This window comes from Pteropus medius, unplaced genomic scaffold (genome assembly GCF_902729225.1).
Source record: "Pteropus medius unplaced genomic scaffold, Ma_sr-lr_union100, whole genome shotgun sequence".
Lineage (NCBI taxonomy): Eukaryota > Metazoa > Chordata > Mammalia > Chiroptera > Pteropodidae > Pteropus > Pteropus medius.
The window spans coordinates 51,120,981-51,148,805 of NW_024349800.1; the positions used below are offsets into that span (position 1 = coordinate 51,120,981).

General features: G+C 45.7%; 1 protein-coding gene across 3 annotated transcripts in view; it reads right to left on the bottom strand.

Annotated features, from left to right (window-relative positions):
• EFR3B (EFR3 homolog B) overlaps positions 1-27,825 on the bottom strand; it is a 75,847-nt gene that overhangs the window by 42,167 nt on the left and 5,855 nt on the right. For all 3 annotated transcript variants that reach the window (XM_039887668.1, XM_039887667.1, XM_039887666.1), the window contains exons 2-3: positions 5,517-5,593; positions 4,441-4,568 (exon numbers count right to left, since the gene is read on the bottom strand). In XM_039887668.1, the coding sequence (XP_039743602.1) occupies positions 4,441-4,568; positions 5,517-5,593 (205 nt within the window). The remainder of the gene's footprint in view (positions 1-4,440; positions 4,569-5,516; positions 5,594-27,825) is intronic.

The following is a 27,825-nucleotide window of genomic DNA, read 5'->3' on the forward strand; positions in this document are numbered from 1 at the left end:
AAGCTACTGATCAGGAGTGGAAATTTTGATAGAAAGTAAAAATTATGGTAGAAGTGAAACTGTAAAGTAAACACATTTATGGCTTAGTTCTTTGAACACACAATCCTTCATCCCCCATCTTTGATCCCAATACAAATGACAGAAGGATTATGATTATGAACTTGAACTTTTCAAAGTATCTTAAAAGATTAGAAGTCAATGGGACCTTGGAACCCCCTAGTCCAATGCTTGCTGCATTGGTTCTGTCTTACCACAACTTTCTCAGGTATGTCCTATACCCTCAAAGGGAACAGAGCATGGGCTTCTCGGAGGGATGTCTGCTCAACAGGGTGAGGGCCAGACGGGTTGGTCTCAGCCAAGATCTGATCTGGGCTTGGGGTCCAGGAAGGTGCCCAGTGTAATAATAAGTCTGGGGAAACTGAACTGGCTTGACTGGGTACTCAAAGCAGGATGGGGTTCAAAGGACTAGCCCACTGCAGGGGCCCAAGGGAGGAGGCGAGAACAGGTTAAAGACCCCAGCAGTAGGTGACAACCAAGAGTACTGGATGTACTAATGTGTCTTCTCAGCAGATGAGGAGGGTGGGACCCAAGGAATCTGGGATGGACTCGGGTTCATAGGTAGTAACCAAATCCTAGAGAGGACACTTGGCAGGTTGTAACAACAGGAACTCAGGGTCAAGGGTCAAAGCACGAGGTGAGTTATAACAACCGAGGAGAATACATAGAGGCCCTGGTATGTAGCAGTGAGGCAAGAAGTACCTTGTAATGAACTCAGAATAGGCACCCGTTCTGCCTGAACACCCTGTGCTCAGTCAGAAGTGGCTCTAGGAGCCTGGGAGGCTTCGAGCATCTGGAAAAAGAGGAGCAGGTAGGCAAAATCTGGGAACCACTCTCAGTTGGAGAGGAAAGACAGATCTAGGATTGGTGATGAGGACCAGCAGGCAGGAGAGAGGAGGCAGCTTTAGCAAGGCAAGTCATTGCCCAAGAATCATTTACAGAGCAGTCAGATCTGATCTCTTTGTCAAGAGGTTCTTAACAAAGAACTTCTGGGCAGTCTGAATCTATTTGGTCAGCCTGACTCTTGGATAGAAACTTCTGGGTTTTAGGAGCCCTAAAATAGGGGTTGACCTCAGCCAATGGAGGGAAGGATGAACTACCTCATCTAGTAGGAATCTGTGATATCTCTGTCTGAAGAGTCAGCCCTATCCTCCAACCCAGGTTCAAGGTCCTTCTGGGGAGCGTATATCTGTTAGGAGCCCCGCCAGGCCAGCTCCAGGGCCAGGCTCCTTAGGGAGCAGCCCATCCCTTTTGGTGTGGGCACCTCCATCCTCCAGGGCTCCAGGCACTGGGGAGCCCAACAGAATCCATTATGCAGTTCTGTACACGATCAGCGCTCTGTGGTCATTGTCAGCTGACCCGAGTCTCACGCAGTGCCACCATGCCCTGCCCTACTCTCCAGACGAGCTGAACTGGAGAGAAAATGTGCAAAGCAGAAGACGTGAAACATATAAGGAATTCTTGCTGTTTCTGCTCTGCACATCACTGTCCGTCACGGTCCATGCCGATGAAAAATATCTTGAAATTCACACAGTGTCCTCCTTCTGCCCACATCTGCTTATCACCACTGCTACTCGACATATAGAGTTCACACACAACCAGAATGGGGCGATGCTGCAGGGAGGCAGGTGGGCAGAAGAGGGTGGTTCTGCCCCTGGGACCAGCACCCACGGTTCATGTCCATCAGGGAGACGCAGCCCCTCAGACTGTTTGCATGCAAATATTTTTGCTCTTCCAAAGCTGCCAAGGAAGTGACAAGGAAGATAATAACGATGGGTGTGGCAAGAGGTTGGGAAAGACGGGGAGAGTGGGGAGAGAGAACAGGAGACCAGATCTAACAGGTTTTTCTTCTCTAAATGTCTATGATTAGAGCCCCCAGTGAGGTCTTCAAGGCTTTGAATACTTAGACTCTGAAAAGGCTATTTTTAACAGATGATATCAATTTTGAATTGCAGTTCTAAGGGCAGTGGAATTCTAAGCGGCTCTGCCGGCTCCAGGATATTTTTCTTACCAAGAGAATTGCAGAGAGGGCAGGCAAAATTAGTATTAAATGTTTAATGTTACTGCTTTCAGATTGGTTTTGGGTTCAGTCTAGGATAAAGCCATTTTTACTTGCATGAACCTGCTTTACAGTATGTCAAGGTGATTTATATAATCAGCATGTGCAATATGTTCATGCCCTTCTTCTTGAGCATGTGGCCTAATTTTATCATATAAAATGATCATAGAAATGAATTGTTTGGGGCCTGGCTTTATACCAGGGATAGCTTGACTTCAGATTTGCTGGTGGGTCCTGTGGAGATGTGGACCTTACAACCTGTCAGTGCAACGCGAACATTTTCACTCTAGTTCTCCCTCCATCTTCCTCACCAGAAGGAAGGCGCCTTGGAGGGTGGTGGGGCCAATGGGCAGTGGCGGGGGCCCATGACGGGTGTCAAGAAGAGAGAGCAGAGCAGGAGGCCCAGAGAGCCAAGGGGGATTGACAGCCAATCCATCTGGAGCGGGTCTAGAGCAGCCGTGGCAGGTATGGCCGGTGTGGCGGGCACGGCTGGGTAGAATGGCGAGTTAGAGGCAGGTTGTGGAAGACCCTAGAAGTCAAGCTGAGGAGCTCCTATTTAATTCTAAAGGAGCCAGGAAAGTGTGGCTTTGGATCTGTGTTTTGAAGATCGTATTTAACAGTACTGATCTGGAAGGACCAGAACAGGAAAGATGAAAAGCCAGGAATAAAAGAGAGTAAGAAACGGCACCAGCAGAAAGGTAGAATGGATAGAAAAGGCTCTGTGGGGAACGGAAGCAACGGGACTGAGGAACGACTGCCTAAATCGCCCCAGCTCTACCACAACCTCCGCCCGTCAGCAGTGCCACCAGGGACATCACGGGGTTCTCTCTGCATCTGAATTGTGGCCGCAGACACAGTATGTCCCACAGTATGTCCCACCTTTTTCATTATGAAAATAGAGAACATGTAGGAAACACAAAAAAGGTGGGTGAAAAAAAAAAAAACTAACAACTGGTAGCCGTACCACTGGTAAAATGCGTACTCTTAACACTGATGGCACATTTGGTTTTACTCTATTTTCTAGGCGTTCAGATTTGTTGTTTATTTTTTACCTTGATTGTAAACACTGTGTACAAAAATATGCAATCCATTTTTCATTTACTTAAGGCATTTTCCTTACTACATGGAAAGCAGGTTCATAAATGCCATTTTTATTGACTAGATAATATTTCAATAAGTGGTAAATGCCATCATTTACTAAACTAGTCTCCTCTTACTGGACATTCAAGATATTTCCACAGTTTCATTATCATAAAAAAATACACCATAATGAACATCTCTATGTAAAGCTAAATTATAGTTAAAATTGATTCCTTGGGATAGATGAATAGAATGAAATTACTACATCAAACGGCATAAGTGTTTCTGAAGCTCTAGATATATATTTCAAAATTACTTCCTAGAAAGATTCAACCAATTTGCACTTATTCTAGAAAAGAACGAAAATGGCTCTCATGTTGCCATTTCTTGGTTAATACTGAAAATAATATTTACTTTTTAAAAAATCAATTTGATAAGTAAAGATGGTTTCTTAGTGTTTCAATCCACATCTTTCATTATAAATTTGTTGAATATTATCCCACATTTATAACCAGTACTATCTCCTCTTCTGTAAGCTGGTCCCTGGCCTCAAATCTTTTAGTGTTGTAACTTCCCCACTCCACCTCCACTACTTATTATGTGCCACGAAAATATGACTGATTCCTTTGTCTGATTTTTAAAGAACACTTCTTTTCATTATTTGTCTTTTAAATTTTGATGTTTTCTTATTTTGACGTCAAATATTTAACTTTTTAAATAGTTAAATCTATTGATTAGTCATTTTCTTTAAGATTTCTTTTAACAAGTCTTTCCCTCGCAGGAGATTGCTAGATATTTCACTTAAGTGTATTTTTAGTGGACAAATCACCCCTAACCTTGCCTTCTCACTAGAATGCAAACAGTTCTTCTATGCTTTTTAAGATAGTAAGTTGCATGAGGCAGGATAGGTTTAATGGGAATCATGGCACATTTTGGGCTAGACTAACTTTTCAAGGCCTCAGACTGTGTCTGAGGCTTCTGGATAGAGACACAGGGGTAAATGGATGCTAAAAAAGTTCTCCCAGGAAGCCAACATCCCCTTCTTCCCAAATCCTGCCAGCAGCATCAGATTTTACCCGCCTTTGGAAGAACGCGTGCGATCCACCCCTCAGTGCCACTCCCCATTTTCTCGGTCTGTTCAATAATTCAGTCTACTATCATTTTCATAATAAGACCCCATGTTTTATCCTAAAAGTATAGTATAGTTTCTGAAAATCTCTCTCTCTCTTTCCCATCCTGCTTACCCATATCGATGACGACCCACATCACGGATGAGCCTCTCAGAGAGGTAGGCTCCAATCCGATCGAGCTTTTCTGGAGCTGAGAGGGCATAGAAGGTCAGCTTCTCCATGTTGGTCTTCACCAGGCCATCCTGTAAGAGACAGACCATTCCTGCCCACTCTAGTCATACTATGGCTAGAAGAGTTCAGGCCTAAAGGTAAATATTAATTCGATTTAATCAACCATTAGCAGAGTGCCATTATGTATGTGACTGACAATAGGCAGTTTTCAGAGATACAGAGATGGTTAAAATACGGTTCTCACCCTCCAGGAACTCACGACTTAGCCCAGAGTGTGTTAGCTACAAGTAAGTTATATGAATGTATACATATATGTGTGTGCATGTGTGTATATGTGAGTGTGCACGTGTGTTTGGGTATGTATATACACGCTAAGTGTGTGTGTGTGTGTGTATGAATGACATGGCTTTATTGAAAGGGACTCAGAATTAAAATGTGCTGGACATCTGACACCGACATAAGCAGGAAGAAGACGGCAGCTCTGCGGCTCTCAGGGAACCGCAGAGGGTGCCGGCAATGTGACCCCCCCACTGCCCATCGAGAAGGGGCCATTGATTCTCAGAGGGCATGTCAAGTAAATCAGATCCTGACATTCCTGAAGCCACGCAACCTGTCATGCAGCCTGACGGTGGAGTAGTGGCCCGGAAGCCAAGAAACCAGGCCTCGCATGTACGCACGTCCAGACACCTGGCGGATGCCAGAGGGGGCCAGGGAGAAGACAGGGACTCCTGAGCCAAAGCCCCAATGGGAAGTGCTCACACTAAGCAGCAGGAAATAGTACCATCAAGAGAGCGAGCAGCTCAAGGAACTATCACCCAGAGAGACATGAGCGGGAAAGATATCTCAGTCGTAGAGCAATGGCCAAAAGCATGGCATGATGAACTTCCAGAGCCCTCTGCAGATCCTGACCTCAGAGAGATCCAAATACCCTCAGCCTTCAGGCCCCCAACAGCAGCCCCCAACGCCTTGGGTGGGCTGGAATGGATAGAGGCACGATGCTAGCTGGAGATGTGACCCACCTCGGGATCTTCAGGGAAGATGTTGTCAACCAGCCGTTTGTACCTGGGGCGCAGGGCACCGCAGCAGCCACACACACCTGGAATGGCAAGGAGAGAAACCCATGAGCGCAGCCCTCCGGTCAGCGTGAGGAGACCTAGGAACCAGGCCCGGATGGATTGTAAGCAACCAGACCCAGGCTGGAAACAGAAAGGTCCCTCCGCCAGAGTGCAGGGACCAGGATGCGGCCTCATCCCTCCCTGGGGCTGGAATCTCCCACCACTTCCCCACGTTCCAAAACATCTGCCTTCCTTGCTTCGTGTCTTTTGCTTGGGGATCAGGCACAGTGGCATATGCAAGGGTGATGCCAGCACACCAGCACTTGTTAATGATGCCAGGCCATGGAGGAACATTGTGAGGGGTGAGGCTTTGGGGTGGAAGCTTACATATAGGTCAGGTACCACCCTCATATAGTCCACTGTTGTGGAGAGAGAGAGAGAGACAAACAGACAGACAGACAGACAGACAGGACTATAAAACTTCTTTCCTGCAGCTCAAAAATCTTCCCGGTGTCCTGGAAGATGGACGGAGCTGGGAGAAGCGGTTGCTCTTCCTACGCTGCCCCCTCACTTTCCCCCCAGCTTCTTTTATTCTCTGCTCCTCAACTTCCTCTCCCATCCTCTCTCCTGGGGCTGTTTCCGTTATAGAATGTTATGGGAAACTATGATAAATTAACATCATCATTAATTATTAACATTTGAAAATGCATCTTTAAAGCAGCCTGACTGTGATGTTTGAAAACCGTGGTGTTTGAGAGCTGGGCAGGACCCCAGGGGCCAGCCAGTCTGTGGTTCTCAATGCCAGTCCCCCATCCCCGCCTACTTAATTAAGGTTTTCACCAGTCTGTGGCCAACTGAAAAACTATGAACCACGTGGCACGTTTTCAGACAGCTGAATCCATTCCATTTAGGAGACTCTGAGATGACCTGCTTTTCTGTCTTCGGTGCTATGAAAAATGATGTTCAGAAATCACTGATAATAAAACAAACCTTGGGAAAATTAAAAGTTGACAATTTTAGGTTATACCATAAAAAGTGTTCAATTGACGAAGGAAACTGAGCCTGTCTGGGAAACGCTGCTCCTCTGTAACCTTCCTCCTGAGCAGGGACCCCGGGGCACATTCCAGCGCACTGCACCCCCCCTCCGCCCCCATGCGGTGGGGGAAGTGGGTGCTCTCTGTGGAAAAGGGGAGAGGGCAGGGAAGGGCCTGGGAAAGTCTACCCCCCAGATAATTGCCTACCAACGAACACTGAATTCTGCTGATACAAACCCTGTACTTGAAATGCAAATGAACCCTGGAAATATCAAGCTTAAGGGCCACTCGGAAAAGCATGCCAGACATCAGTGGGAATTACTCGAATCACACGAAGAGCTTTACACAGGGTGGAGGAAAGTGCTCTGGGAGCTGTGACTGGGAGGGGGTGAGGGGCGGGCAGTGCCAGGAGGAGGAAGGAGCAGAGACTTGGGCCCTAGGGGTGACTCCGGTATGAGGGACTGGTTGTGTCCTTGGGGAAGCCACAGGACACCCCAAGAGGGCAGGATAGCAGACGGCTGATTTGTGTGACACCCCTCCCCCCACCACGGGGCTAGCTGTGTGCCCTCCAGTCTCCTCTGGGCCAGGCACCGTGAGGTCGGTGGAATTAGTCCATGGCTGCAAATCCAGCCCCTCCAGGTTCAGCCTCACTGGGCTGAACTGGCATCTCCTCATCTCCTCGTCTCTGCCCTGCCCCCCCTCTGCGAGAGGGCGTTTGGGCTCCAACTGACTGGCACTGGGTTATTTCTCGTGATGGGACAGCTTCGTGGGGCCTGTTCTTCCTCTTGGTCCTCAGAGCCCAGGATTCCCCCCTACAGAGGCCGCCCCACCCTCTGCTTGGCTCCCAGGTGGGCAGCAGGATTGCTCGAGCTCCCAGGCAGGCCCCTCCCCTCCCAGACAGGGAGGACGGCCCTTTGCATTTTAAGGGAGCGAGAGAATAGTGACGTGGAGAAGTTAGGTCTGAAAAAACCCGTGGCAGTCCTTTCCTTACACCTTGCTGAAGGGCGTGAGCGCCGGGGCCTGCGCTGGACAGAGCTGCCAGGCTCACGGCTCTTGGAAACCCAGACTGGTTGAGAAAACACAGGCCCATTCTGAATATTCAGGGCAGAAACATCTGTGCCAGGGCAAGAGGAGGCTGTGGGGTTCTCTGTGGGGGTGCCAGGCGCGGCTTCCCCGGAGGTGGCAGACCTAGTCAGGCCCGGGTCTGGGGACAACTGTGAAGCCATATTGCTGACCATATCCTGTTTGGAGGAAAGAAACATGGAAAGTACCACTGAGGAAATAAACCTAAAGCTGGTAGCTAGCTATCTGCTTCCCATGAGACAAAAGTGATTTTTTTCGGATCTCGGCCAGAGAGCAGAGAGCCCCGAACAGCACTCCACACCTGCTGGGCAGGTGATCAGCCTGACACAGGAGATAAAGCCTCCTCTCTGATAAGGCACGGAGCTGGCCTCTAGGGGCCACCGGAGCTCAGGAGGTAACAAGAACCCACAGGCAGCCCTAGAAAGCTTCCAACCAGAAGGTGAATTCAAAGTAGCCACAACTAGGCCACGGAGGGAAAAAAACAACAAAAAAAACAAAAAAGAAGAGAAGACACTGGGAAGAAATCGACAACAGTTCATTCTTACCAAAGATTAAGTGATACATTTTTACATATTCCTTTAATCTTGCTTCTGATGGTATTTATTCTTAACATTAGTATGTAGGAGAAAGTGGGGCTTTGACCCACAGCCATGTGCCTGTAAAAGAGCCTTTTAAATTGTGAGTCCTTATTTCTCAGATAGAGCACTCTCCACCCTCTCTTACTCTCTGGGGATCACGTCTGGCAGATCCAAACATGGGACACGAAAAGGAATTTATTAAGGATCGTCTTCCATCAGTAATATTTTTATACCTATTTTAAGTTAGAGAGAGAAACACAATATGGCCAAGTTATTAGGATGCATTTGCTCTGGTTACTGAAAAATCACGTCAGTGGGGATTAACAGAGTTTCCAATGACAAGATTTCAGGAGCTTCTTCCAACTTTAAAACTCTCAGAATGGTCAGACCTGCTCCAGCGGCCCTGCCCCTCCTGACATCTCCCTGTGGTTCACTCTGCCCCCACCACTCGGGCCTCCTTGTACAGTCCTGGACTGTACAAGGAATGTTCTTCTGGAATGTTCTTCCCTACAGCCTCCAGGCCCCCACACTCGTTACCCTACGGTGCCTGCCAAAATGTCATCTCACTGTGGATCATGTCCCTGGCCACCATTCGCCACTAATTTTCTATCCTTAGTCTATTCCTCTTCACAACTCTTTTTACCAAAGGACACACTTCATGTGTGTCTACAGTCTGCCTCTGCCACTAGAAGGTAAGCTCCTCAGGACCTCCAGGTGCTTGTCCGACAGCTCTCCTAGGGGGACCTCAGGGGAATGAATGGCCCTGTTGGAGAACCATTGGCTCTGGTTCCTGAATCCTGCCCAGCCTGTCTTCTGGAGTGGCCATCACCTAGGGCTGGCAAGGCTGGACCCACTGGGGGTCAATTTCTATTCAAGACGGGGGGCTTTGGGCAGCAGGTTGCCTTGGGTCAGGGTTCTCCTGCCCTGCCCCTGCCGCACGCTGGCCCCCGGCCTACTATGCCCCCATTCCACCAAGCCCTGCTCACTGGCTCCCGATTCGGCCTGTGTTTGCAGCCCTGACAGCTCATCGCGGTCACCCTTGTGTCTCTGTGGAGGGGCCAGAGGTATTCCACTGTGAATCTGGTGCACAGCCAGGGTGAGAAGCACTGGCCCAGCTCTCTGCCTGCCCAGCATGTGACAGCAGATCTCACAGCTGCTAGCAGCCTCCGTGGACTCTGGAGCGCTTGCTTGGTCTGCCAGCGGCATCTGCGTCCCCACAACTCTAATATGCAGTCCAGCCCTGTTTCTCTTTCGCTCTGTCTGCTTGCTCCTGTTTCCTCGACCGCTCTGCGCTCAGCACTAAGCCAAGCACTTTAGAAATATTTCATATGATACTCGTAACAACCACTAAGGTATGTTCTCATTTTACAGATCAAGCAGCAGGATCAGAGAGGTTAAGTGCCCTCCCCAAGGTCACACAGGATGTGCTCTCTGCCGTGAAGCTCCCCTAATTCTCCCATCGCTTTCCCTAAAATACATCCCCAACGATTTCTCAGGTTCGTCCTGTGCTCTCCTTTGCCTGGGCCACTGCTGACTGGACATTTCCTTAACACTTGAGATCCAGCCCTTGTACGCGCCACGTGGCCAGTCTCCTTGCTTCAATTCATTCATTCTACATGTGGTTTTAAGGCAAATCTTCGCTTGGTTCAGTTTGCTTCACAGTCAAGCAGTTAGCACGGCTCATCACTACATTAAACGTCAGCCCTTCGACTCAGTATTCAACAAGGGATGCCCTGTAAAGGCAGGGGGTGGGTGGAGGGGTTGGTCCATCTTCACGCCCTTCCTCCCCGGTAGGGGCCTCTCACTCATGCTCTGTCTCCTGGAACAGCCCTTGTCCAGCAGTCAGAGGCCACATCAGTGTCCTGTGTGAGAAGGGCTGGGAGGTCGGAGGAGGAGCAGACTAGGGGAGCCATCCAGCCACAGAGAGCCCCACAGCTGCGGATGAGAGGATATTCAGGTGACAGGGACCGGGCAGAAAGCAGAGATGGTGAAGGGGCAGGAGAGTCAGAGCCACGGACCTGGGAGGCCTGGCGGACCCTGGCACCTGCCGAGCCCTCCCTGGAAGCCCTTCGTTAATAATACGGCCCCCTCTAGGCATCGCTTTCCCCTCTGCCAGCTGACTTCCATGTGTCCTTTACACCATATTATCTGGTACAGTCTTCCCCCACTGCGTGCTCAGGCTGAGTTATTTCAGTGACTCATATTTCTTCCTCCCCAGATAAACTGTAAATTCTTCAGGTCTCATTTTCATCTGACCTCAGTACAGTATCCGTGCCCAGCAGGGCGCAAGGAAAGCTGGCGTGATGCGTGACACCTTTGATCAGCGTGAGACCCAGGGAAGTCACCTCTCCTAGCCCTTGGTTTCCTCCTCACAAACATCGATGCCATTATTCCCATTCGCCAAGAAAAATGCCTTTTTCGCTCAGAATAGTTCATATTTATTTTCTTAGCTTTATAATCTCCTCCAAGTCAGCAAGGGCTGACTTGATCATCCCTACAAAAGCAAACAATTTACAATGAAGTTTAACCCAGCGCCAAAGGCACAGACACCCATTTCGAATGAATTGGAGGAAACAGAACAAAGTACAGAGAGAAAGGGGCGTCAGACTCAAGTGCCTCCGGTGAGGACCAGGCCTTGTGTCCAGCTGATGTGAACTGAACCTCAGCAGTTTGTGTGGTACTTGTTGGGTGGGGTGAGGAAGAGGAGGAAGTTAAAAAAATAAGAGATCTGCCATAAAAAACTTACTCTCTACTGAGGAAACGAATACACACACACACACACACACACACACACACACACGCGACGAGATACAAGCTAATTAACACGCATTTAAAGCTGATTATGTTACAATGAGACATAAGGAGTCCATACAACTGAAGAGATCTCTGGGAGTTCGATAAGTCCAGGAAGGCTTCCTGAAAGAGGCAAGACATGAGCTGGATCTCTAGGGGTGGAGAGAGCTGATAGTCTCGGCAAATCCATGAAAGAAAAAATCGACAGCCCTTCGAGGGGAAAAATGTAAGAAAACAAAAAAGTTTCCCTTTTCTCCTTATTTCTGATTTTAAAAGGAATACATGTTCATGTATATAAATTTCATATGTAAAATATGAAAAATGAAAAATGAATGTAAGCATCACTTATAATCACACCATTCATGATTAACTACTAAAATTTATGTATTTGTTCTAGTTTTTGTTTCCATTAATGCATATTTTTAAACATATGCATGAAATTGGGATCCTACAGTATCACATTAAAATAAAATAAAACCTATTTTATTCTTCTTATATTGTGAGCATCTACTTTCTCACCAAATATTTTTCAGAACCTCATCTTAATGGCTACTTACTGTTCTCTCTTTCGACCAGACCCTGACTTATTTAATCATTTCCTATTGCTGTTTCCAATTTTTTTGTTATTCTGAATAGTGCAGCGATTTGCCCTCCGTAATTAGAACCGGGAATCGTCCAGAGAGAGACTGGTTTGGTTTTATTGGTGATAAGGAAGTCAAATGGCGCCATGTGGCTGCGAGACTAGGATTGGAGGGGACATCTGCAGGGGTCAGGAACCATCTCTCGTGGTCTGGGTAAGATTCAGGATCGAAGAGATCATGAGGAGGTGCTGAGGAAAATGAGCTCGGGGAAGGAGGCAGAGTCTAAATTTCCAGACAGGTTTTTATTGGAAGTGGGATTAAACAGCAGCTGAGTTCTCCCTGAGGAGATGGTTTCAGCCAGTGAGTGTCTGAATTTACAGACAAACCAGCAGCTGTCAGTAGCCTGACCTTTCTGAGCGCTTTGCATTTTGCTTACTGCTTTCCGGCCCACCTCGGTTAATCTGATTGCCACTTTAGTTGAGGATGGGGATTTAAAGAGAGAGAAATGTGTCCAATTGATTTAATGTCAAGGCTTCAGTTCTTTACTAACTGTAAGCTTCCCTAGGCTTTGGTTCTGTTCTTCCAGAGAGTAATAGATAAAAATAAACAGAATGTTTTCCTATTCCCTGTCTCTTAGAACCACTAACAGCAGGAAGAAATTTACCCCACCTCTTTCCAGGAGTCAGATAGCCTGGCTGCCCGCCCCCCAGTTCTGGCTCTCACAAGCTGTGCAAATTTAGGCAAGGTATTCAAGTCTCTGCTTTAGGCTACTTACCTGCAAAATGAGAATAACAGACCTTACTGCCCAAGGTTGTGGTGAAGGCGAGATAAGTTAACACAAGAAATTTCTTAGAACTGTTTCTGGTATATAATAAGCACTCAAAAATGACTAGCTATTATCATCATCGATATTATTGTGGTAATTATGATTGAAATCTCTTTCTCAACTTAGGAGAGAAAAGGCAGGATAGAATAAAATGAAATTTCAGAGCAAGAATGTCTCTTAAAGCCTTTTGGCTTTACTTAATATTTGGAGTGTGAAGCACAGACAGCTGTTAAGAAATCAAAGTCCAAATCCAGGTAGACATCATCTCTCAGATGCCCAAGGACAAAGCTCCTGGCAGAAATGTAACCGAAGGGCTGTCGCGGAGAACAGCGGCAGCACCTGCTACATGTTTTGAGCTCGTCTGTGCCAGGTAGTATGCTGTGTTTCACCTGCATTCGTTCATTGAATCTCCATAAAAAGCCTACGAGGTTGATACAATTATTCTTGTTTTACAGATGGCACCACACCTGGGCTCTCGTCCAATATGTTGACTTGCAGAAATTAAAGCGCTGAATTGTGAGAAAAACAGGGATTTCCATGTAGCAAAATGGTGGAAAGCAAACGCTGACATTTCCTGAGTGCCCTGTCATACCATGTGCCTAACTCAAGCACTTTACACTTCGAAAAAAATCCCATAAGCCTAGTATTGTCACTTTTAGATGAGAAAACCAAAGCTCAGAGAGGTTAGTTAATTTGCCCAAGATCACACCGAGAGCAAGGAACAGAGTCAGGAACAGAGCAGGGGAGGGCCTCTGACTTCAGAGCAATAGTGTCTAAAGATTCGAAGTGAGAGGAAATATTGTGCTCAAGTAGAAACAAATAATTTCTAAAATGGATTTTTTTAAAAGTTATGTAACTGATGATGAATCTGAACCGGCTCTGTGGACTGTACCGATGTCACTTTCCTGGTATTGATATTGAACTATAGTTAACATTGGGGGAGGGGACATGGGTTCTCCCCGTACATTTCTTTGATCTACCTATGAATCCATATTTCATAAGAAGCTTTTTAAAAGTTGGCATGTATCAAGGCAAAGACATTTCCTCTGAGTGGAGGTGGTACCCGGCGGAGGACCTTGACATAGAATTCTGATCTGCTCATGGGAGTTCAAGAGCCAGTGTCATGCCAGAGCCCCTCCCGCCGACTCCTTGGAGCTACCAGCCAGCCCCCCACTAGGTTGGCTGCCACTGGAGGGATAAATAAGGTTTGCCAATACATATACTGAGCACCTATTATGGATCTCTACTGTGCCAGAGGCTGCCCGGGAATACAAAGCATTAACAAGTCATGGGTCTGCTTTCAGAGCTCTGACAGTCTAGTTGGAGAGAAGAGGCACAATCAGTAAATAAAATATAAGCAGGCCTGCGTGGATGACGTTTCTCACAGAACGTTTCATGTATTACAGCGGTTCAAAGGAGAGTGCATGCTGCTTAGCCTGGGTTGGTTAAGGAAGACTTCTCAGGGGAAGTAGGATTTAGGCAGGACCTTGAAGGATGTGGGCCTAGCAGGTGGACAATCCACAGAGAAATTGCATCATAACATAGATACAGTTTTGCTTCAGAACTGAGCAAAAATGGGACTATGAGCTCTGTGACCTCATACAGGTCATCCAAACCCTCCTGGCCTATGGGAGACAAGCAAAGCACCTAGCACCAGCTGGCACACAGTAGGTGCTCCATAAAGGTGAGCTCTCTGGTCCTTTCATCCTACTTCATATGCATTTTTCCTATTGCTGAATTGTCATCGTAATTATCATCTTCGATGTGGCTTAAAATTCCATTGAGAAGATCGGTAATAATTTATTGAACCTTCTCCATGTTATTTGACATTTATCTTGTTGGCACTTTCACGTTATTAAAAATAATACTGGGATATGTGTATATTACAGTGTTTTTCACTTTGTGAATTATTTCCTTAGAATAGATTTCCAGAAACTGAGTCAAAAGGTATGAATATTTTTAAGACTCAAGAGCCTGAATTGCCTCTTGAGGGACAGGAAGTGGCTGAGTGAGTGTAGATGGAGAGGAGTTCCGAGCCGCAGTCATGAGTGCTGAGGCCACAGGAGCTCTGACTGCCCGGGTAAGAACTCAGTCTTTATCTTCTAGGTGAGGAGGCATTATTTGAAGGTTTGTTGAAAAGGAGGTGTGAGAAGATGAGAAGAATGTATTAGGAGGACCAATCAAGAGTAACCAGCCAGCTGCATTTGAGTTTAGAGAGGACAGAAGAAGGAAGGCCATCGAGAGAAGGAGCTGGAACCACGGCATAGAAAATAAGGGCCACAGCCAGGGCAGTGGCAAGAAAGAAGAGAAAGGAAGGGCTGGATGGGCCACACCTAAGTAAGGACAACACAGAGCTGTGAGTGACACACAGAGGGAGTGGGAAGTCCAAAGCTTGGAACTTGTGACAAAAATGGGGACCCACCCCACCTCACCCCAATGGCACTTCACGGGCCACACTGGTCCTAGAGACTAGATTAGTAACTCACTCCACCACTGTGGGATGACAGCATCAATAACATCCCATCCCATCACCAGAGCGACGTGCGAGGTTTGAGATCAGCCGTGAGAAAGTGAATTGGGACCACAGTCTGAAAACTGCCCAGTAAAATCAATGCACTAAAAACCTGATTTAAAGTCTGGAGGGAAGACAATAGAGGGAGGCTTCCAGCATCTGCACTCTATTTTCCAGATGTCCACTAATCACAGGCCCAGGATACTCTCTCACAATGATGTTTATAAACAAAGGTACTCTAATTGAACCTTAGCCAGCTGGCTGAAATGTACGCTAATAAATAATTTAAGTGCCAACCTCATTGGCATAATTTTGAAGACTATGTGACATCATGGAAAAATTCCTGGGAGGGAGTGTTTAATGAGAAAGGTCTATACGTGAAACTATCTGCCAGAACTATGAAAATCTTGATTAAATTAGGACAGGGATATGGGGAAAAGAAAATAGCTTGACCCACGGGAGTACCAAACCACAGTGAATTTTCTCCTCTGTTTTCATTTCCACAGACATTGTATGGACAGTGCCAGTCTTCCTCCCGATTTTGCTTTTCTGGAAGCCTAACGAGCAGGACCTGTTCCCTCTGAGCCTCAGTTCCCCGCCCCTGTTCTCACTTTCATGTCTTTCTCCTACCCTCAGTTCTTCGTTGGACAATGGCCCATTTCTGCTCCTGGCTGTAGGGGGACATTTCTAATTTAAAAGATGTTACCTGCTGTTCACCACTTTATCCTCCTTAATTTTGATCGCAGCTCAGCCATTACTAACTCCGCCAAAGTTGAATTTTAAAATTACCGCTGGGAAAAGACTCGGTATGAAATTTTTAATAATTTTTATTTCAGCTTTCTTCGAAATTAGAAAATAAAAGCATTGGATGAGATGCACCGTAACCACCAGAAGAAGCAGGTAATGGCTTCTCGTCACACTTTAATTTTACACTGACTTCAGGCCATTCCCAAGGCCCGGGCCTCCTTTGCCTCACTTAGAAAATGACTCTGGTACAGATCATACCATGAATCTTTGTTTTACTCAACTAAAACTTTGTTTGCCCAACTCCCAATAACAAATATTGGCAAATGTATGGGCCTTTAAACCGGTTATGTTATATTCGTGCCCCAAGATGGGTAGAATGAACCTAGTTTAAGAAATCTAACTTAAAAATGAGGCATAGAACATTGCCCCAAGATGGGTAGAATGAACATAATTTAAGAAATCTAACTTAAAAACGAGGCATAGAACATTCCAGGTTTTCTTCAAGTCCACACTGAACTCAGCTGGCAGATGAAGGCTGTATGTGTCTGTCACCTTCAGATTGTTATTAATGTCTCAGCATTTTCAGAGCTCATCACAGCCTGTTTGATAAAATCTAGGTTTCAGCTTCTCAGCACAGGGAGTGAGAACAAAGATCAGGGGAGAACATGGCTACCAGCTTCTGACAAAAAAAACCCAAAAAACCAGTAATAACGGTTTCCCAGGACCATCTCACACATAGGGGGGCTGGTGCAGCACATCAGCTCTGACTGCCCCCTCCTCCCCTGCCACCCCTGCCGCCTTGCCACTGTGCAAAGTCCAGGAGAACTAGCCCTGGGAGAGAACTATGGATGGAATACGGATCTCTTTCCTCTCCTTGGCTGAGGAATCCTGTTCTCAGCATCAGTACTTGCTCATATGTGCAGGGAAGCAGATAAGAATGGATTGGTCCCTTTGTTTGGAAACAGCCTAAATGCTCATCAATAGGGGACTAGCTAAATAACCCAGGGAACCTCCTGGCAATGGACGCTATGCAGCAGCTGAAATGAAAAAGCAGAGCTGTGAGCACCGCCTGGATATCTCTCCAAACACACTGTCAATTAAAAAGGAAGCTGCAAAACACGTACGTCATGACACCATGTGAGTGAAACACTCACAGGCCAAACAAACTTGGCTTGTGTAAATATGTGTATAAAATCGGCTGTAAATGTGCAAAGTAAGGCCCGTAAAGATACACAGTGCAGGGTTATCAGTGATCACATCCAGTGTGAGGGCCTGGAGTCGGGGGCCTAGGGATAAAGGGACAAGGCAGCCATTACGGTAGCCACGAGTCACCTCTGGTTATTTAAATTAAATACAAATTTAAATTCAGCTCTTCGGGCACACTAGCCATATTTTATGTGCTCAGCAGACACACGTGGCTAATGGCCACCATATCGAATGTGCAAATATAGAACATTTGCATTACAGAAAGTTCTCTTGGACAGCTCTGACTTAGAGCTTTAGTTTTTATTGGATTTTCTTCTCCCAACAAAAATATTTTATGTATTACTCATTTAATTTAAAAAAAAAATAATTTTGAATGTTTCTCTCATTTTCTCTTCAGGATAAAACACCTCACAAAATCCGATGGGAATAATGTTCTGTTCAAAGATTTATTCTAAGAGTTTAAAACACACACACACACACACACACACACACACTTTCTGTACCTGCTCAGCTTGCGTCTTGCTGAAGCTTATTAAAGACTCAGAAGTCATTTCCTTTATTCATGCACACATGCATGCGTGCAGTACAAGTGCACTGAGTACATTAAACATAGTGGAAGATAAAAAAAGTAGAATGTACCAGTCCCTGTCCTCTTGGGCATGTGCTTAAGCAACCATCACAAAAAAATAGTGCAAGTGTCACCTGACTCAGAAAGCCAGTGTGCTGGGACTTCAGAGGGCAGAGATGTCATTTCCGTTTAGATGCTTCCCGATAGGAATGAAGCTTAGATAAGATGTTGACAAAGAAGAGAAGGAGGGCATCCCAGGCGGTGGGAACAGCATCCGCAAAAGTTCGGAGGAGCCAAGCACAAGGGAGCATTCAGAGAGAAGTCAGTGGGCCGTTCTGCCTGGAGCAGTGTTAGGGAAGCTGGAGCACTAGGGAGGGGTGAAATGCCCCCATATGCCAGGCCAAGAGACAAGAACTGTCATTATACTAAATAATAGCCAGGGCCAACTTTCATTGTGCCTTCGAATATGTAAGGAATCTGCTTCCAATGGATAGATGGGTGGAACGTAGTCTGACCCTCCCAGGAGGCCACTAAGAATGGGACTGCCCTGGCAGAGGAACAAGACCAGGCCCTGAACTGGACGTGTCCACTTGGTGGTGTGACAAATGTGGAGGAGTCGCACTGGGTGAGTGTGGGACATGGGTGGGCAGGGCGCATTCAGCCTCTAGCCCCAGTGAAGTGGTAGGTAAGTAACAAAGGAAGTTAAGAGAAAAAGCAGAGGCTTGTGATTGGTGTCTCACCTACCGCACAGCCAAGCGATGACATCGGGATCAGAGTAGAGGACCGGAGATGAGGTGCGCTGAACACAGGCTAAACTCGGTCCTTCTCCCTCCCGTCACATGTGAGGGTCACTGAAGAGAGGTGACAGCTGCAGGGCCAGTGGTGGGGCTTTCTCGGGGAGACATTTAGAGGCAAGGAATGGCAGAACCTCATAGCATCTGCACAGCAAGGGATGAAAGGCGGCCCACAATCGTAGTGGGAGGCAAGGACCCTGAGGGCGCCGTGCCACGGCAGTTTGCAGGGGAGGTGAGTTTCGAGAAGTGAAAATGATCAGGAGAGAAAAAATAATGAGAACCAAGAAGAAGGCAAAGGCACAGGGCTCGGTTATCAGGCCTCTGCTGGTGACCTTCTGGACAAGTTCTCAGTGGAGAGGTGACCTTGGAACCTCAAATAGTATGGATTAAGCTGGGAATGACTGTTAAGGCGGGAGGGGAGAAGCATAATGACTGCTGGTATAGAAGCAGCAAAAATACTACATGAATCATTTATTTAATGAGAAAAATAATGCTTGGCTCGTGTCTGCATTGATCACAGCGGACACGTTGGGTTGCAGCCCCTGGGCCAGGGGTGAACTTCTGAGGTGGCCCTGACACCTTCTGCTTCAAGTGTGGCCTTAGGACCCTAGATGAATTTTGAATCTTTGATGATAGAATTACTGTTTACAGACCACTGTTGGTATTTTGTTTTATAATTTTATGGGTACTCACTTTATAAACATTGTTTATCAGTATAAGTAGTGTATTGGTTACATTTGCAGAAGGAAGTATTTTGTGGACATTTGAAGCCCAGGGGATCCCAATAAATGAGAGCAAAGGGGGGTTGAAGTTAATGCTTACATATGTATCTCTCTGGAGGTTGTTCTGAGCTCACGGTGGGAGTTCATTCATTCGAAATTCATCCATCTGAATACCTACTACTTGGCACATTGAAGCATTCAATTTTTATTTTAAGTACACATGGACTATGGGGATAAGAAGTCTTCCAATAAATAATTCCTGCCTTCAAAAGGCTTGCAGCACAGAGAGTAGAATTTATCACATGAAAACAATACGGTGTTAGAAATTTCACTGGTGATGTGGTTTAAGATGGGAGCTAAGAACTAGAAATCAAGATTTAGGATTTACAACACATTTATGCTTTCCCCATTCCTACAGTAGGTCCAGTTTCCTATTGTGGCCACCGGCCAGCCTACAAAAAGCAGGGTTACTCACCTCCAGCTTTCCAAACAAACACATAGAATCAAATATAGAAACCAGAAGAAGCATCATTGTTATGGAGCCAAACTGATTGAGAGCAAGTGTGAGTGCTTTAAATATACAGACAGATTTAAACTGCAGACTCTTAAAGGCTAAGAATCCAAGATCAATCATTCAAAAGTCCAAGTCTATAATCAGAGAGTCTGTCACAGTATGAGCAGTGGTGCCAGAACACAAAACAGGCACCATGCCCAGAGCTGCTAAAACATAAAGCCAGAACAAGGGTGGTCTTGGTGCCAGAGGAAAATTTCAGAAGCAACACTTCTGAAATGCAAAACAGAATCGGGAGCCAGCACCAGAATTCGGCAAGAGTGCAAAACAAGTACTAGGTTGAGCCATACGAAAAATGCCAAGTAAGCAGCAGGCCAGGCACAGCCAAGACCCATTTTTAATGAAGCAGTTCAGTGCGCATGGGCGGTCTGGATATACCTGCCCAAGGAAGAAAGTGCCTCAGGCAGACTCTGCCCACTGCAAGAAGCAAAAAGCAGACGGAGCGAGATAACAGCTAAGCTGAGTGGGTCCCTGAAAGCAGAAGCCCAGCTGGAAGAACGGCGCCTTCAAAATCTCCAAATGAGGAGAGGAGAATGCTTTCTCAGAAGCAGATCCTGGGCCCTGTTACTGCTGTGTTGTCATTTAAAAGTATGTGTTGATGGTAAAATATGCTTTCTGACCTCTCCTGTTACTATTGACGCTAGCTAACATTAAGCTCTCGTTACGCATCAAGAACGGTTGAGGTTTGAATGTATTATTTTGTTTAATCCCAACAACGCTGAGGAGGGGGGCTATTGTCTCATTTTATAGATGAGGAAAATAAGACTTAGCTCAGTTAAGTAATTTATCCAAAGCCACACAACTACTACATGGGAGAGCTGGGATTCAAACCCAGGTCTGTCCGACTCCAGGGTCTTCACATTTAATCCTGGGCTGCAAAGGAGACACTGAGATTTATTCACATCAATGTGCCATTAAGGGGGAAAAAGTCATTTTTAGTCAGGGAGATATAGGTCTTTGTGCAGAGATGTCACTAGCCAGCACATTATTAAGAAACAGGTAAATAATAAGGCCATTAAAGGCTATGCTTTCTTAGGAGAATGACATCACTGTGGGCTGCAAGGTCACCCAAACCCTGAGAGAAGATGGAAAATCAATCCTGCACACACGCCCAGCCCTGCTCAACCATGGGTCCTGCCTGTGCTAGTGCTGAGATGGTGCTTCAGGCCTGGTAAAGCCGGTCTTTGTTCTGTCATTTAAGGTCCCATTAGAGTCAGCAACGCCTCAAAGGCCTTTCACCAGATGGCCCTCTTTACGGGCCCTCTGCCCACTGCCCTGCCGGCATCATCAGCCTCCCCGCCGCCAAGGATGGCCTGGACTTCCTGGGTCAGCTTCCTCTGTCCTCTGTTCAGCACTCAAGTTGTCCAGCAGCATGTGCCCTTGACCGGCAGCTCCCAAGGAGCGCTGTTACTGGGGTGCCGGGACCGTCTTGGCAAGGGCCCTCGAGCTGGCAGGCCAGACCCTTGGCTGTCTTCTAGCACTCTGCTTGTCAGCGATGCAAAACAGACCCGCGATTGTTTGTGTGCATGTTTTCTCCTTTTCCTGGGGTTCTTATTGTCTTATTACAATATAATTAACATGCAATAGATGCACAGATCTTAAGAGTTCAGTGCCTTGAGTTCTGACAGCTGTTTATACTCTGTGTAACCACCACCCAAACAAGACATAGGATTTTTCTGATCCCCTCAAAAAGTTCCCCTTTCCATTCATCCCCCTCACCTAGCCATTATGTAATTTCCAATTTCTATCATCAGAGATTTGTTTTTGTATGTCTTCTTGCATAAGCATTTCTAAAACATTGTTAGAAGATTCTAGACAACTATCGATAAATCTTTGATGATGGAAACCACTTTTAATTATATTTTTTAATGTTCTGCCATTATATGGTCACTGTGTGAAATGTGGAAAACACAAAATACTTTTTAAAAGGAAATTAAAAACTCGCCTGTGATCCTATCACCCAGAAATACCCACTGTTTGTGTTCTAGTGGATTTCTTTCAGAGCTAGTGCACATGCGTTGATTATAAGCTGACTCCCTGGTGTGGCATTAGCTTTTTTGTAAATAAATGAAATTTGTTGCTGCTCTCCTCAGAATAGGCCATTTAGAGTTAGAGGCAGCTCAATGCAAAATCAATCTGCAATTTAAGGTGCCAACCCTTGTGGTTCAGTTGGGGGCGACATCTGAATTCACTGTTTACTTCTTTCTGCAGACCATGTCTTACACGCCTCTGCCCACTGGCAGTCACATGGACCTCTCACGGTACCTCAGTTTCACTGCTCAGAAGGACAATGGCTAGCTAGCTCCCAAGAGGCGAATATGCATTTGCCATTAACTCAGACCATTACTGTAACATAGCCTCCAAATTTAGTCACCGTTCCTCCAGCCCCTTTCAGCAACAGACATACCCTCAATCTTATGGATATGAATTTTTTTTCTTTAAAAAATGGCATTTTAATGACATTCTTAATTTGAGTTGGAGTTTGCCAGAGAGCCAAAGACTATGATGATGTTCAGTTTCTGGGTCTCCTTTTATATACACTCCTGAGTAATAAGGTCATCAGCCTGGCCTGATTTATGCCATCGATGAAGAGTATGATCAATTCTGATAATGGTGGGGTGTGTATGTGTGTGAAAAATTTTTTTAAATTATGGTAAAATGTACATAACATAAAATTTACCATTTAACCATTTTTAAGTGTACGATTTAAGTACACTTAAGTGTACTTAAGTGCCACTGAGTACATTTACACTGTTGTGCCGTGATCTTCACCACTCAGCTCCAAAACTCTTTTTCATCTTGGAAAACTGACACTCTGTCTCCACTAAACAACCACTGCTTTCACTTCTTTTGGGTATATACACCGAAGCGAAATTACTGGATCATCTAGTAATTCTATTTGTAATTTTTTGAGAAACTGCCATACTGGTTTTCATAGTGGCTGCATCATTTTACATTCCCACCAGCAGTACACACAGGTTCCAATTTCCCCACATCCTTGCCCATTATTTGTTATTTTCTGTTTTTTTGGGTTTTTTTGATAATAGTCATCCTAATGGGTGTGAAGTGATATATCATTGTGATTTTGATTTGCATTTCTCTAATAACTAGTTATGCGCTTGTTGGCATTTGTATATCTTTTTTTTGAAGAAATGTCTATTCAAGTCCTTTGCCCATTTTCCAATCAAGTTTTTTGTTGTTGAGTTGTAGGCATTCTTTGTATATGCGGGATAGTAATCCCTTATCAGATACAAGATTTACAAATATTTTCTCCCATTCCGTGGGTTGCCTTTTCACTCTGTTGATACTGTCCTCGGGGACACCAAAGTTTTAAGTTTTTATGCAGTCCAGTTAATAAGGGTATTTTAAATAAGAGTCTAGGTGAAACAGAAGAGAATAGCATTGAAATAAAACAGGCCTGTTTCTTTTCTTAGCTTTGCCACTTAATGAGCTGGCTGACTTTGACCAGGCATTTAACTTCTTTGAACTTTACTATCGTTATCTAAAAATGGGTGGGGGGCTAGGAATACCTACCACACAAGATTCTTGTGAAATCTGAACTTACTTAAAGCAAGAATCGTAGTGCCGAGCCCTGGGTAGACACACGGCTCTAATCCAGGCCTACCCTAGCATGCTTATCAGCGTGCATGATCCCATGCAACAGGACCCAAGGACAGACACTGTTTGAATTAACAAAGGGATCCTTATTCCCATCTTATCAAAGAAGAAATGGATGCACAGCCAGGTTACACAAAGAACCTGAGATCACAGTGCCTACAATATCACCCCGATCTTTTGAAAACTGCTGTGTGTACACCCCCAGCCCCTATCTTCTCAACCACAGGACAGACCCATTTGTAGATGTAAGAACTAGGAGAAACTATTAAAGACCACCCAGTCCAGCTCTCCCAATTTACAGATAATGAAACTAAATCCGAGGGAGGTTGAGAATCTTGCCCAAATTCACACAGCCACGGAGACTGAATCAGCTCTGATGGCTAACTCTCCCTCCCAATGCAGAAACAATGCTTGATAAAGCAAAAAGCATTGTACAACGTCCAGCACCGCCCACTCCTCTCCAGAACACTCAGCCCTCTACTTCCCCAATAGCGTTTTCTGGGGGAGGAGGGGACATTCCTAGCAGTTCTGTCCTCTTCGTCTTAGGGTGAAACTTCTCAAGATAGTCAGACACGTTTACTGAATTTACCAGCCGCGGGGCTCGGGGCTGCTGGTAGGACCAGGGCACTTTAAGGAGTTCCGGAAACTGGGAGGACTCCGATATTTTCTCCCCTTCCACTGTCTGTATATAACCCTCAGCCAAGGTCAGCATCCCCACTTTTCCACCCGGTGCTCCCTACGCCCCATCCAGCTCTGAAACTGAAGGCGCACATGGCTTCATAGTGGTCGATCCAGGAACATTTTGCTCAGGCGCTTCCACTCAATGAGAAACATATTTTATCGCCTTTGCCTCAAAAGGCCTTTTCATCTTTCTTGTTTTGTGAAAGAATAACGCACAAACAACATGAATGAAAATCGAAATAAGGATTCGCCCGTAATTATACCACTAAGTGACTTTCCTTTTTGAAGGAAAAGATTGCGGCATTTATTCTGAACTCCACAAAGCAAGGAGGAAATACGTGAGAACGACTCTACCTGCCCATCTCAGCTGGCAGGCTACGCAGCGGCTCATCAAGACTAACACCATCCAGATCTAGAGGGAAAGTCATGTGGTCATATTCCGGCATAGTCTTCATTCTGTACAGAATTATAATCCACGTGGGAAGACATACTAAGATAATGAAATATTGCTGCTGTCACTATAGGATTCTTTCCGAGGTTCCCAGCCCACTACTATTGGTACCCTGGAAACATAGGCTAAGTTGGTACATACGGAGGTATGAATGACAGATATAATTATTTTGTAGTTTAATGTAAACATTTGAGCTCTTACTACATATCAAAGATCTCGGACAGATGCTAGGGAAAACAAAGATGATTAAGATAAGAGGCTGTGTCAGGAGGTTTGCGGATCTAGTGTATAAAGAAATAAATGAAATTTGATGTGTCAAATAAATGACAAAAATAACACTGGAGTATAAGATACAGTGGGGACACAGAGAGGGCTTGGTGGGAAGCTGCAGAACTCGGGGTGTTTTCAGCATCCATCCTGCATGCCTCTACTGTAGAAGCATCCTTCCTGCACAAGTAGTGAGAAGTGAGGAGGGGCTGCATATGCATCACTCCATTGCCAGTAGTGCCTTTCTAAGTGATCTTGTTCTTATGACTTAGGAATTCTTCTTCACCTGATTGGTAAATGTTATTTCAAGTGTTTTCCACCTAAAAAGAAAGTTGGGACGTGGAACCTTTCTGAATAGTTATGATGAAAAGGTTGGAACTCCGCCATGCTAAGAATCTGAGACTCCTGGTTCCTGGATGCTTGAATTTATCTGGGTCCTTCTGGAGGGTAATAAGAAGGTTAGTCTTTGAACCCAGGAATCCTAATTCTCAGATTTATAGTCAGACCACAAGTTGTGCATTAGGGCAGGGGTCCCCAACCCCCGTGCCATGGACTGGTACCAGTCTGTGGCTGTGAGGAACTGGGCCACGCTGCAGGAGGTGAGTGGTGGGCAAATGAGCGAAGCTTCATCTGTATTTGCAGCTGCTCCCCAGCGTTAGCATCACTGCCTCAGCACCACCTCAGATCGTCAGGCATTAGAGTCTCATAGGAGCACTGGTTCCTGGTGCCAAAAAAAGTTGGGGACCGCTGCATTAGGGCATGGGGCTTAAAAGACCTAGCAGGCAGACTTCACAGAGGCAGGTGCCCAGCTCGCCAATATTACAGCAGCTTTCAGCTTTCACATTCCTGTGTTGAAGGATTTTAACAAACACAGTCTACGTATGACATACCAATCCTTGTTCACAGGGATTGTCACTGTTTCTGGAAAGGAGGTGGCCATGCCCCAGAAGCATCTGTAAATACTGCTCGAATGGTGATAATATCACCTTTCCCAGGTAGTGTTCTCTAATATAAATATATATATATAGATATTATCTTATTTGACCCCTCACTATGCAAGGCAGACTACTCCCATTTTACAGGGGAGAGAATGGGCTCAGAGAGAGATGGACTAACTTTCTAGGGTCCTGTGGCTACAGAGTGGTCATCTGGGACTTGAACCACCATCCCTTTCTTTCACACACCCGGTCCTAACCTCGCAGAGGCAGCGATCTCTGCATCCAGACTGGCTGGACCTGAAGATGTAGGGAAGAAGTTTTAATTCACAGCCAAACTAGCAGAGAAGCAGCAGCTCCTCCTGCTGTAGAAGGTCCCCAGCTCCTGTTCTCCTCCAGGCCACGCACGGACCACTGCCAGCCCAGGCTCTGCTTGCCCGCCTCCCTTTCTCTCTGAGATGTATGCCCACGCTTCGCTGTTTTCCATGCCATCACTGACTCTTGCATTCTGCCTTCCGTCCTCACCTACCTGCTCTCCTGGCTCCTCTCTTATTTATCTATTTATCCCCATTTAGGTCTCAAGGTTCTTCCTGGGGCCCTTTTTCTCTCTGATGAAGGAGGAGGAAGTATCCTAAGAGGCAGAGGCTCCAACTAGAAGTGAGAGCTCCCAGCTTCCGTGCTGACTGGCCTGGGACCACAGAGAAGGCATGTCCCCCCTCAGTCCAGCCCTGTCTTCTATGCTGTCACGCTCTTCCCGAATTAACACGTGAGTCTGTGAGGTACAGTGAGCTCTGCAAAGACTTGTATTCTCTGGAACATTCAGAATATTCTAGGAACAGCAGTGGGGCGGGGTGGGGCGGGGTGAGGTGGGATGGGATGAGGGTGGGGCAAGTCCACACCCTGGAGCTGGAATGCCTAGGTTCAAATCCCAGCCCTGTCATACGACTGTGTAGCCATGGGGAGGTTACTAAACCTCTCAGAGCCTCAGTCTTCTCATTTCTAAAATGAGAATTAAAAAAAAAAAGGAACAAAAAAAGAAAAAAGAAATAAAATGAGAATAATAATCCCTAACTCATCAAGTTTAAGGAAGATTAAATCACTTAATACATACAAAATGCTTAAAAGGCTGCTTGGCACATAGTGGTGCCCAGCGAATGGAAGCTAAAATAATAGTAATTGTATTCTTATTCATGACACATTTAAGGCCAAAATATATCGTTGGTCAGAGTTACAGACAGGTAAAATTTTTGAATGATATGTAACTCAGGATTCATCCATTCGTCGAGGTTTTTGAGTACCTACTCTGTCTCAGGCAGTGTTCTAGGCCCTAAAGATGCCGTAGGAAACGAGAGAAATGAGTTCCCTGCTTTCATGGAGCTGACACAGACAAGGGAAATATGAGGCTGTGATAAATGGCTGTGCAGTGAATTAAAATAAGGCACGTGAACAAGAGTGACCAGACGGCCTCCCTCGTTTATGAAGGCAGAAACAGCTTCTCAGCAAACTCTCGGAAGACACATTCATCGAGAAGGGGAAATGACAGCCACAGCTGTGAAGGGGGCCAAAGCCTCGGAGCCCTGGCTCACAGCGAACCAGGAAAGAAGCCAAGAGCAGAGCTGGTGGCAATTTCAAAGTGAGGAATCAGAACCTACAAACTTGCATTTGGACCAGTCATAATACTCTACAAACTGGTACAGAGCAGATTAAGAGAACTATATTTTTAAAAGAAGAGTCTAATTTAGACCAATATTTATAAAATACTCCTCCTTTAGGAGGAACTCAGGGAGGAATTTCTCTCAGATCTTAGCATCTCAAAAGCTGTATATGTCCTAGGCAACTGCATTAAAAAAAATTTTTTTTATAGCTGCTAGGAGTCTTGCAAATGACTTTCTTCATCTTTTTTGGCCTACAGGAAGCTCAAAACTGAATTTTTAACAGTCTGCTGGTAGTTTTCCTGGAATAACTTTATTCTTGGCTTTATGTTTTTCTGTTTTACTCTTAGATATTCTTTGCTTTGATCCCTTTATTTATTGTAGCATACAGGTGCATATATAAAAATACGCCCCAAATCCTCTTTAGAACAAGTCAGATTATAATAAATTTACAGCTCTAGGTAATTTAGCACCTCTTTCAAAATACACTATTTTCTATATCTGCTTATATAACCCACTTTTTATGTACCATGGGAATGTTTTTTCAAAAAAGTTTCAATTCGTCTTATCCCACACCCCCATCTCTCCCACCCACCCAGTCCTATTGCTTTCTTTAAAGGGGCAAACACCTTCCGCTGCACACGCACAATTATA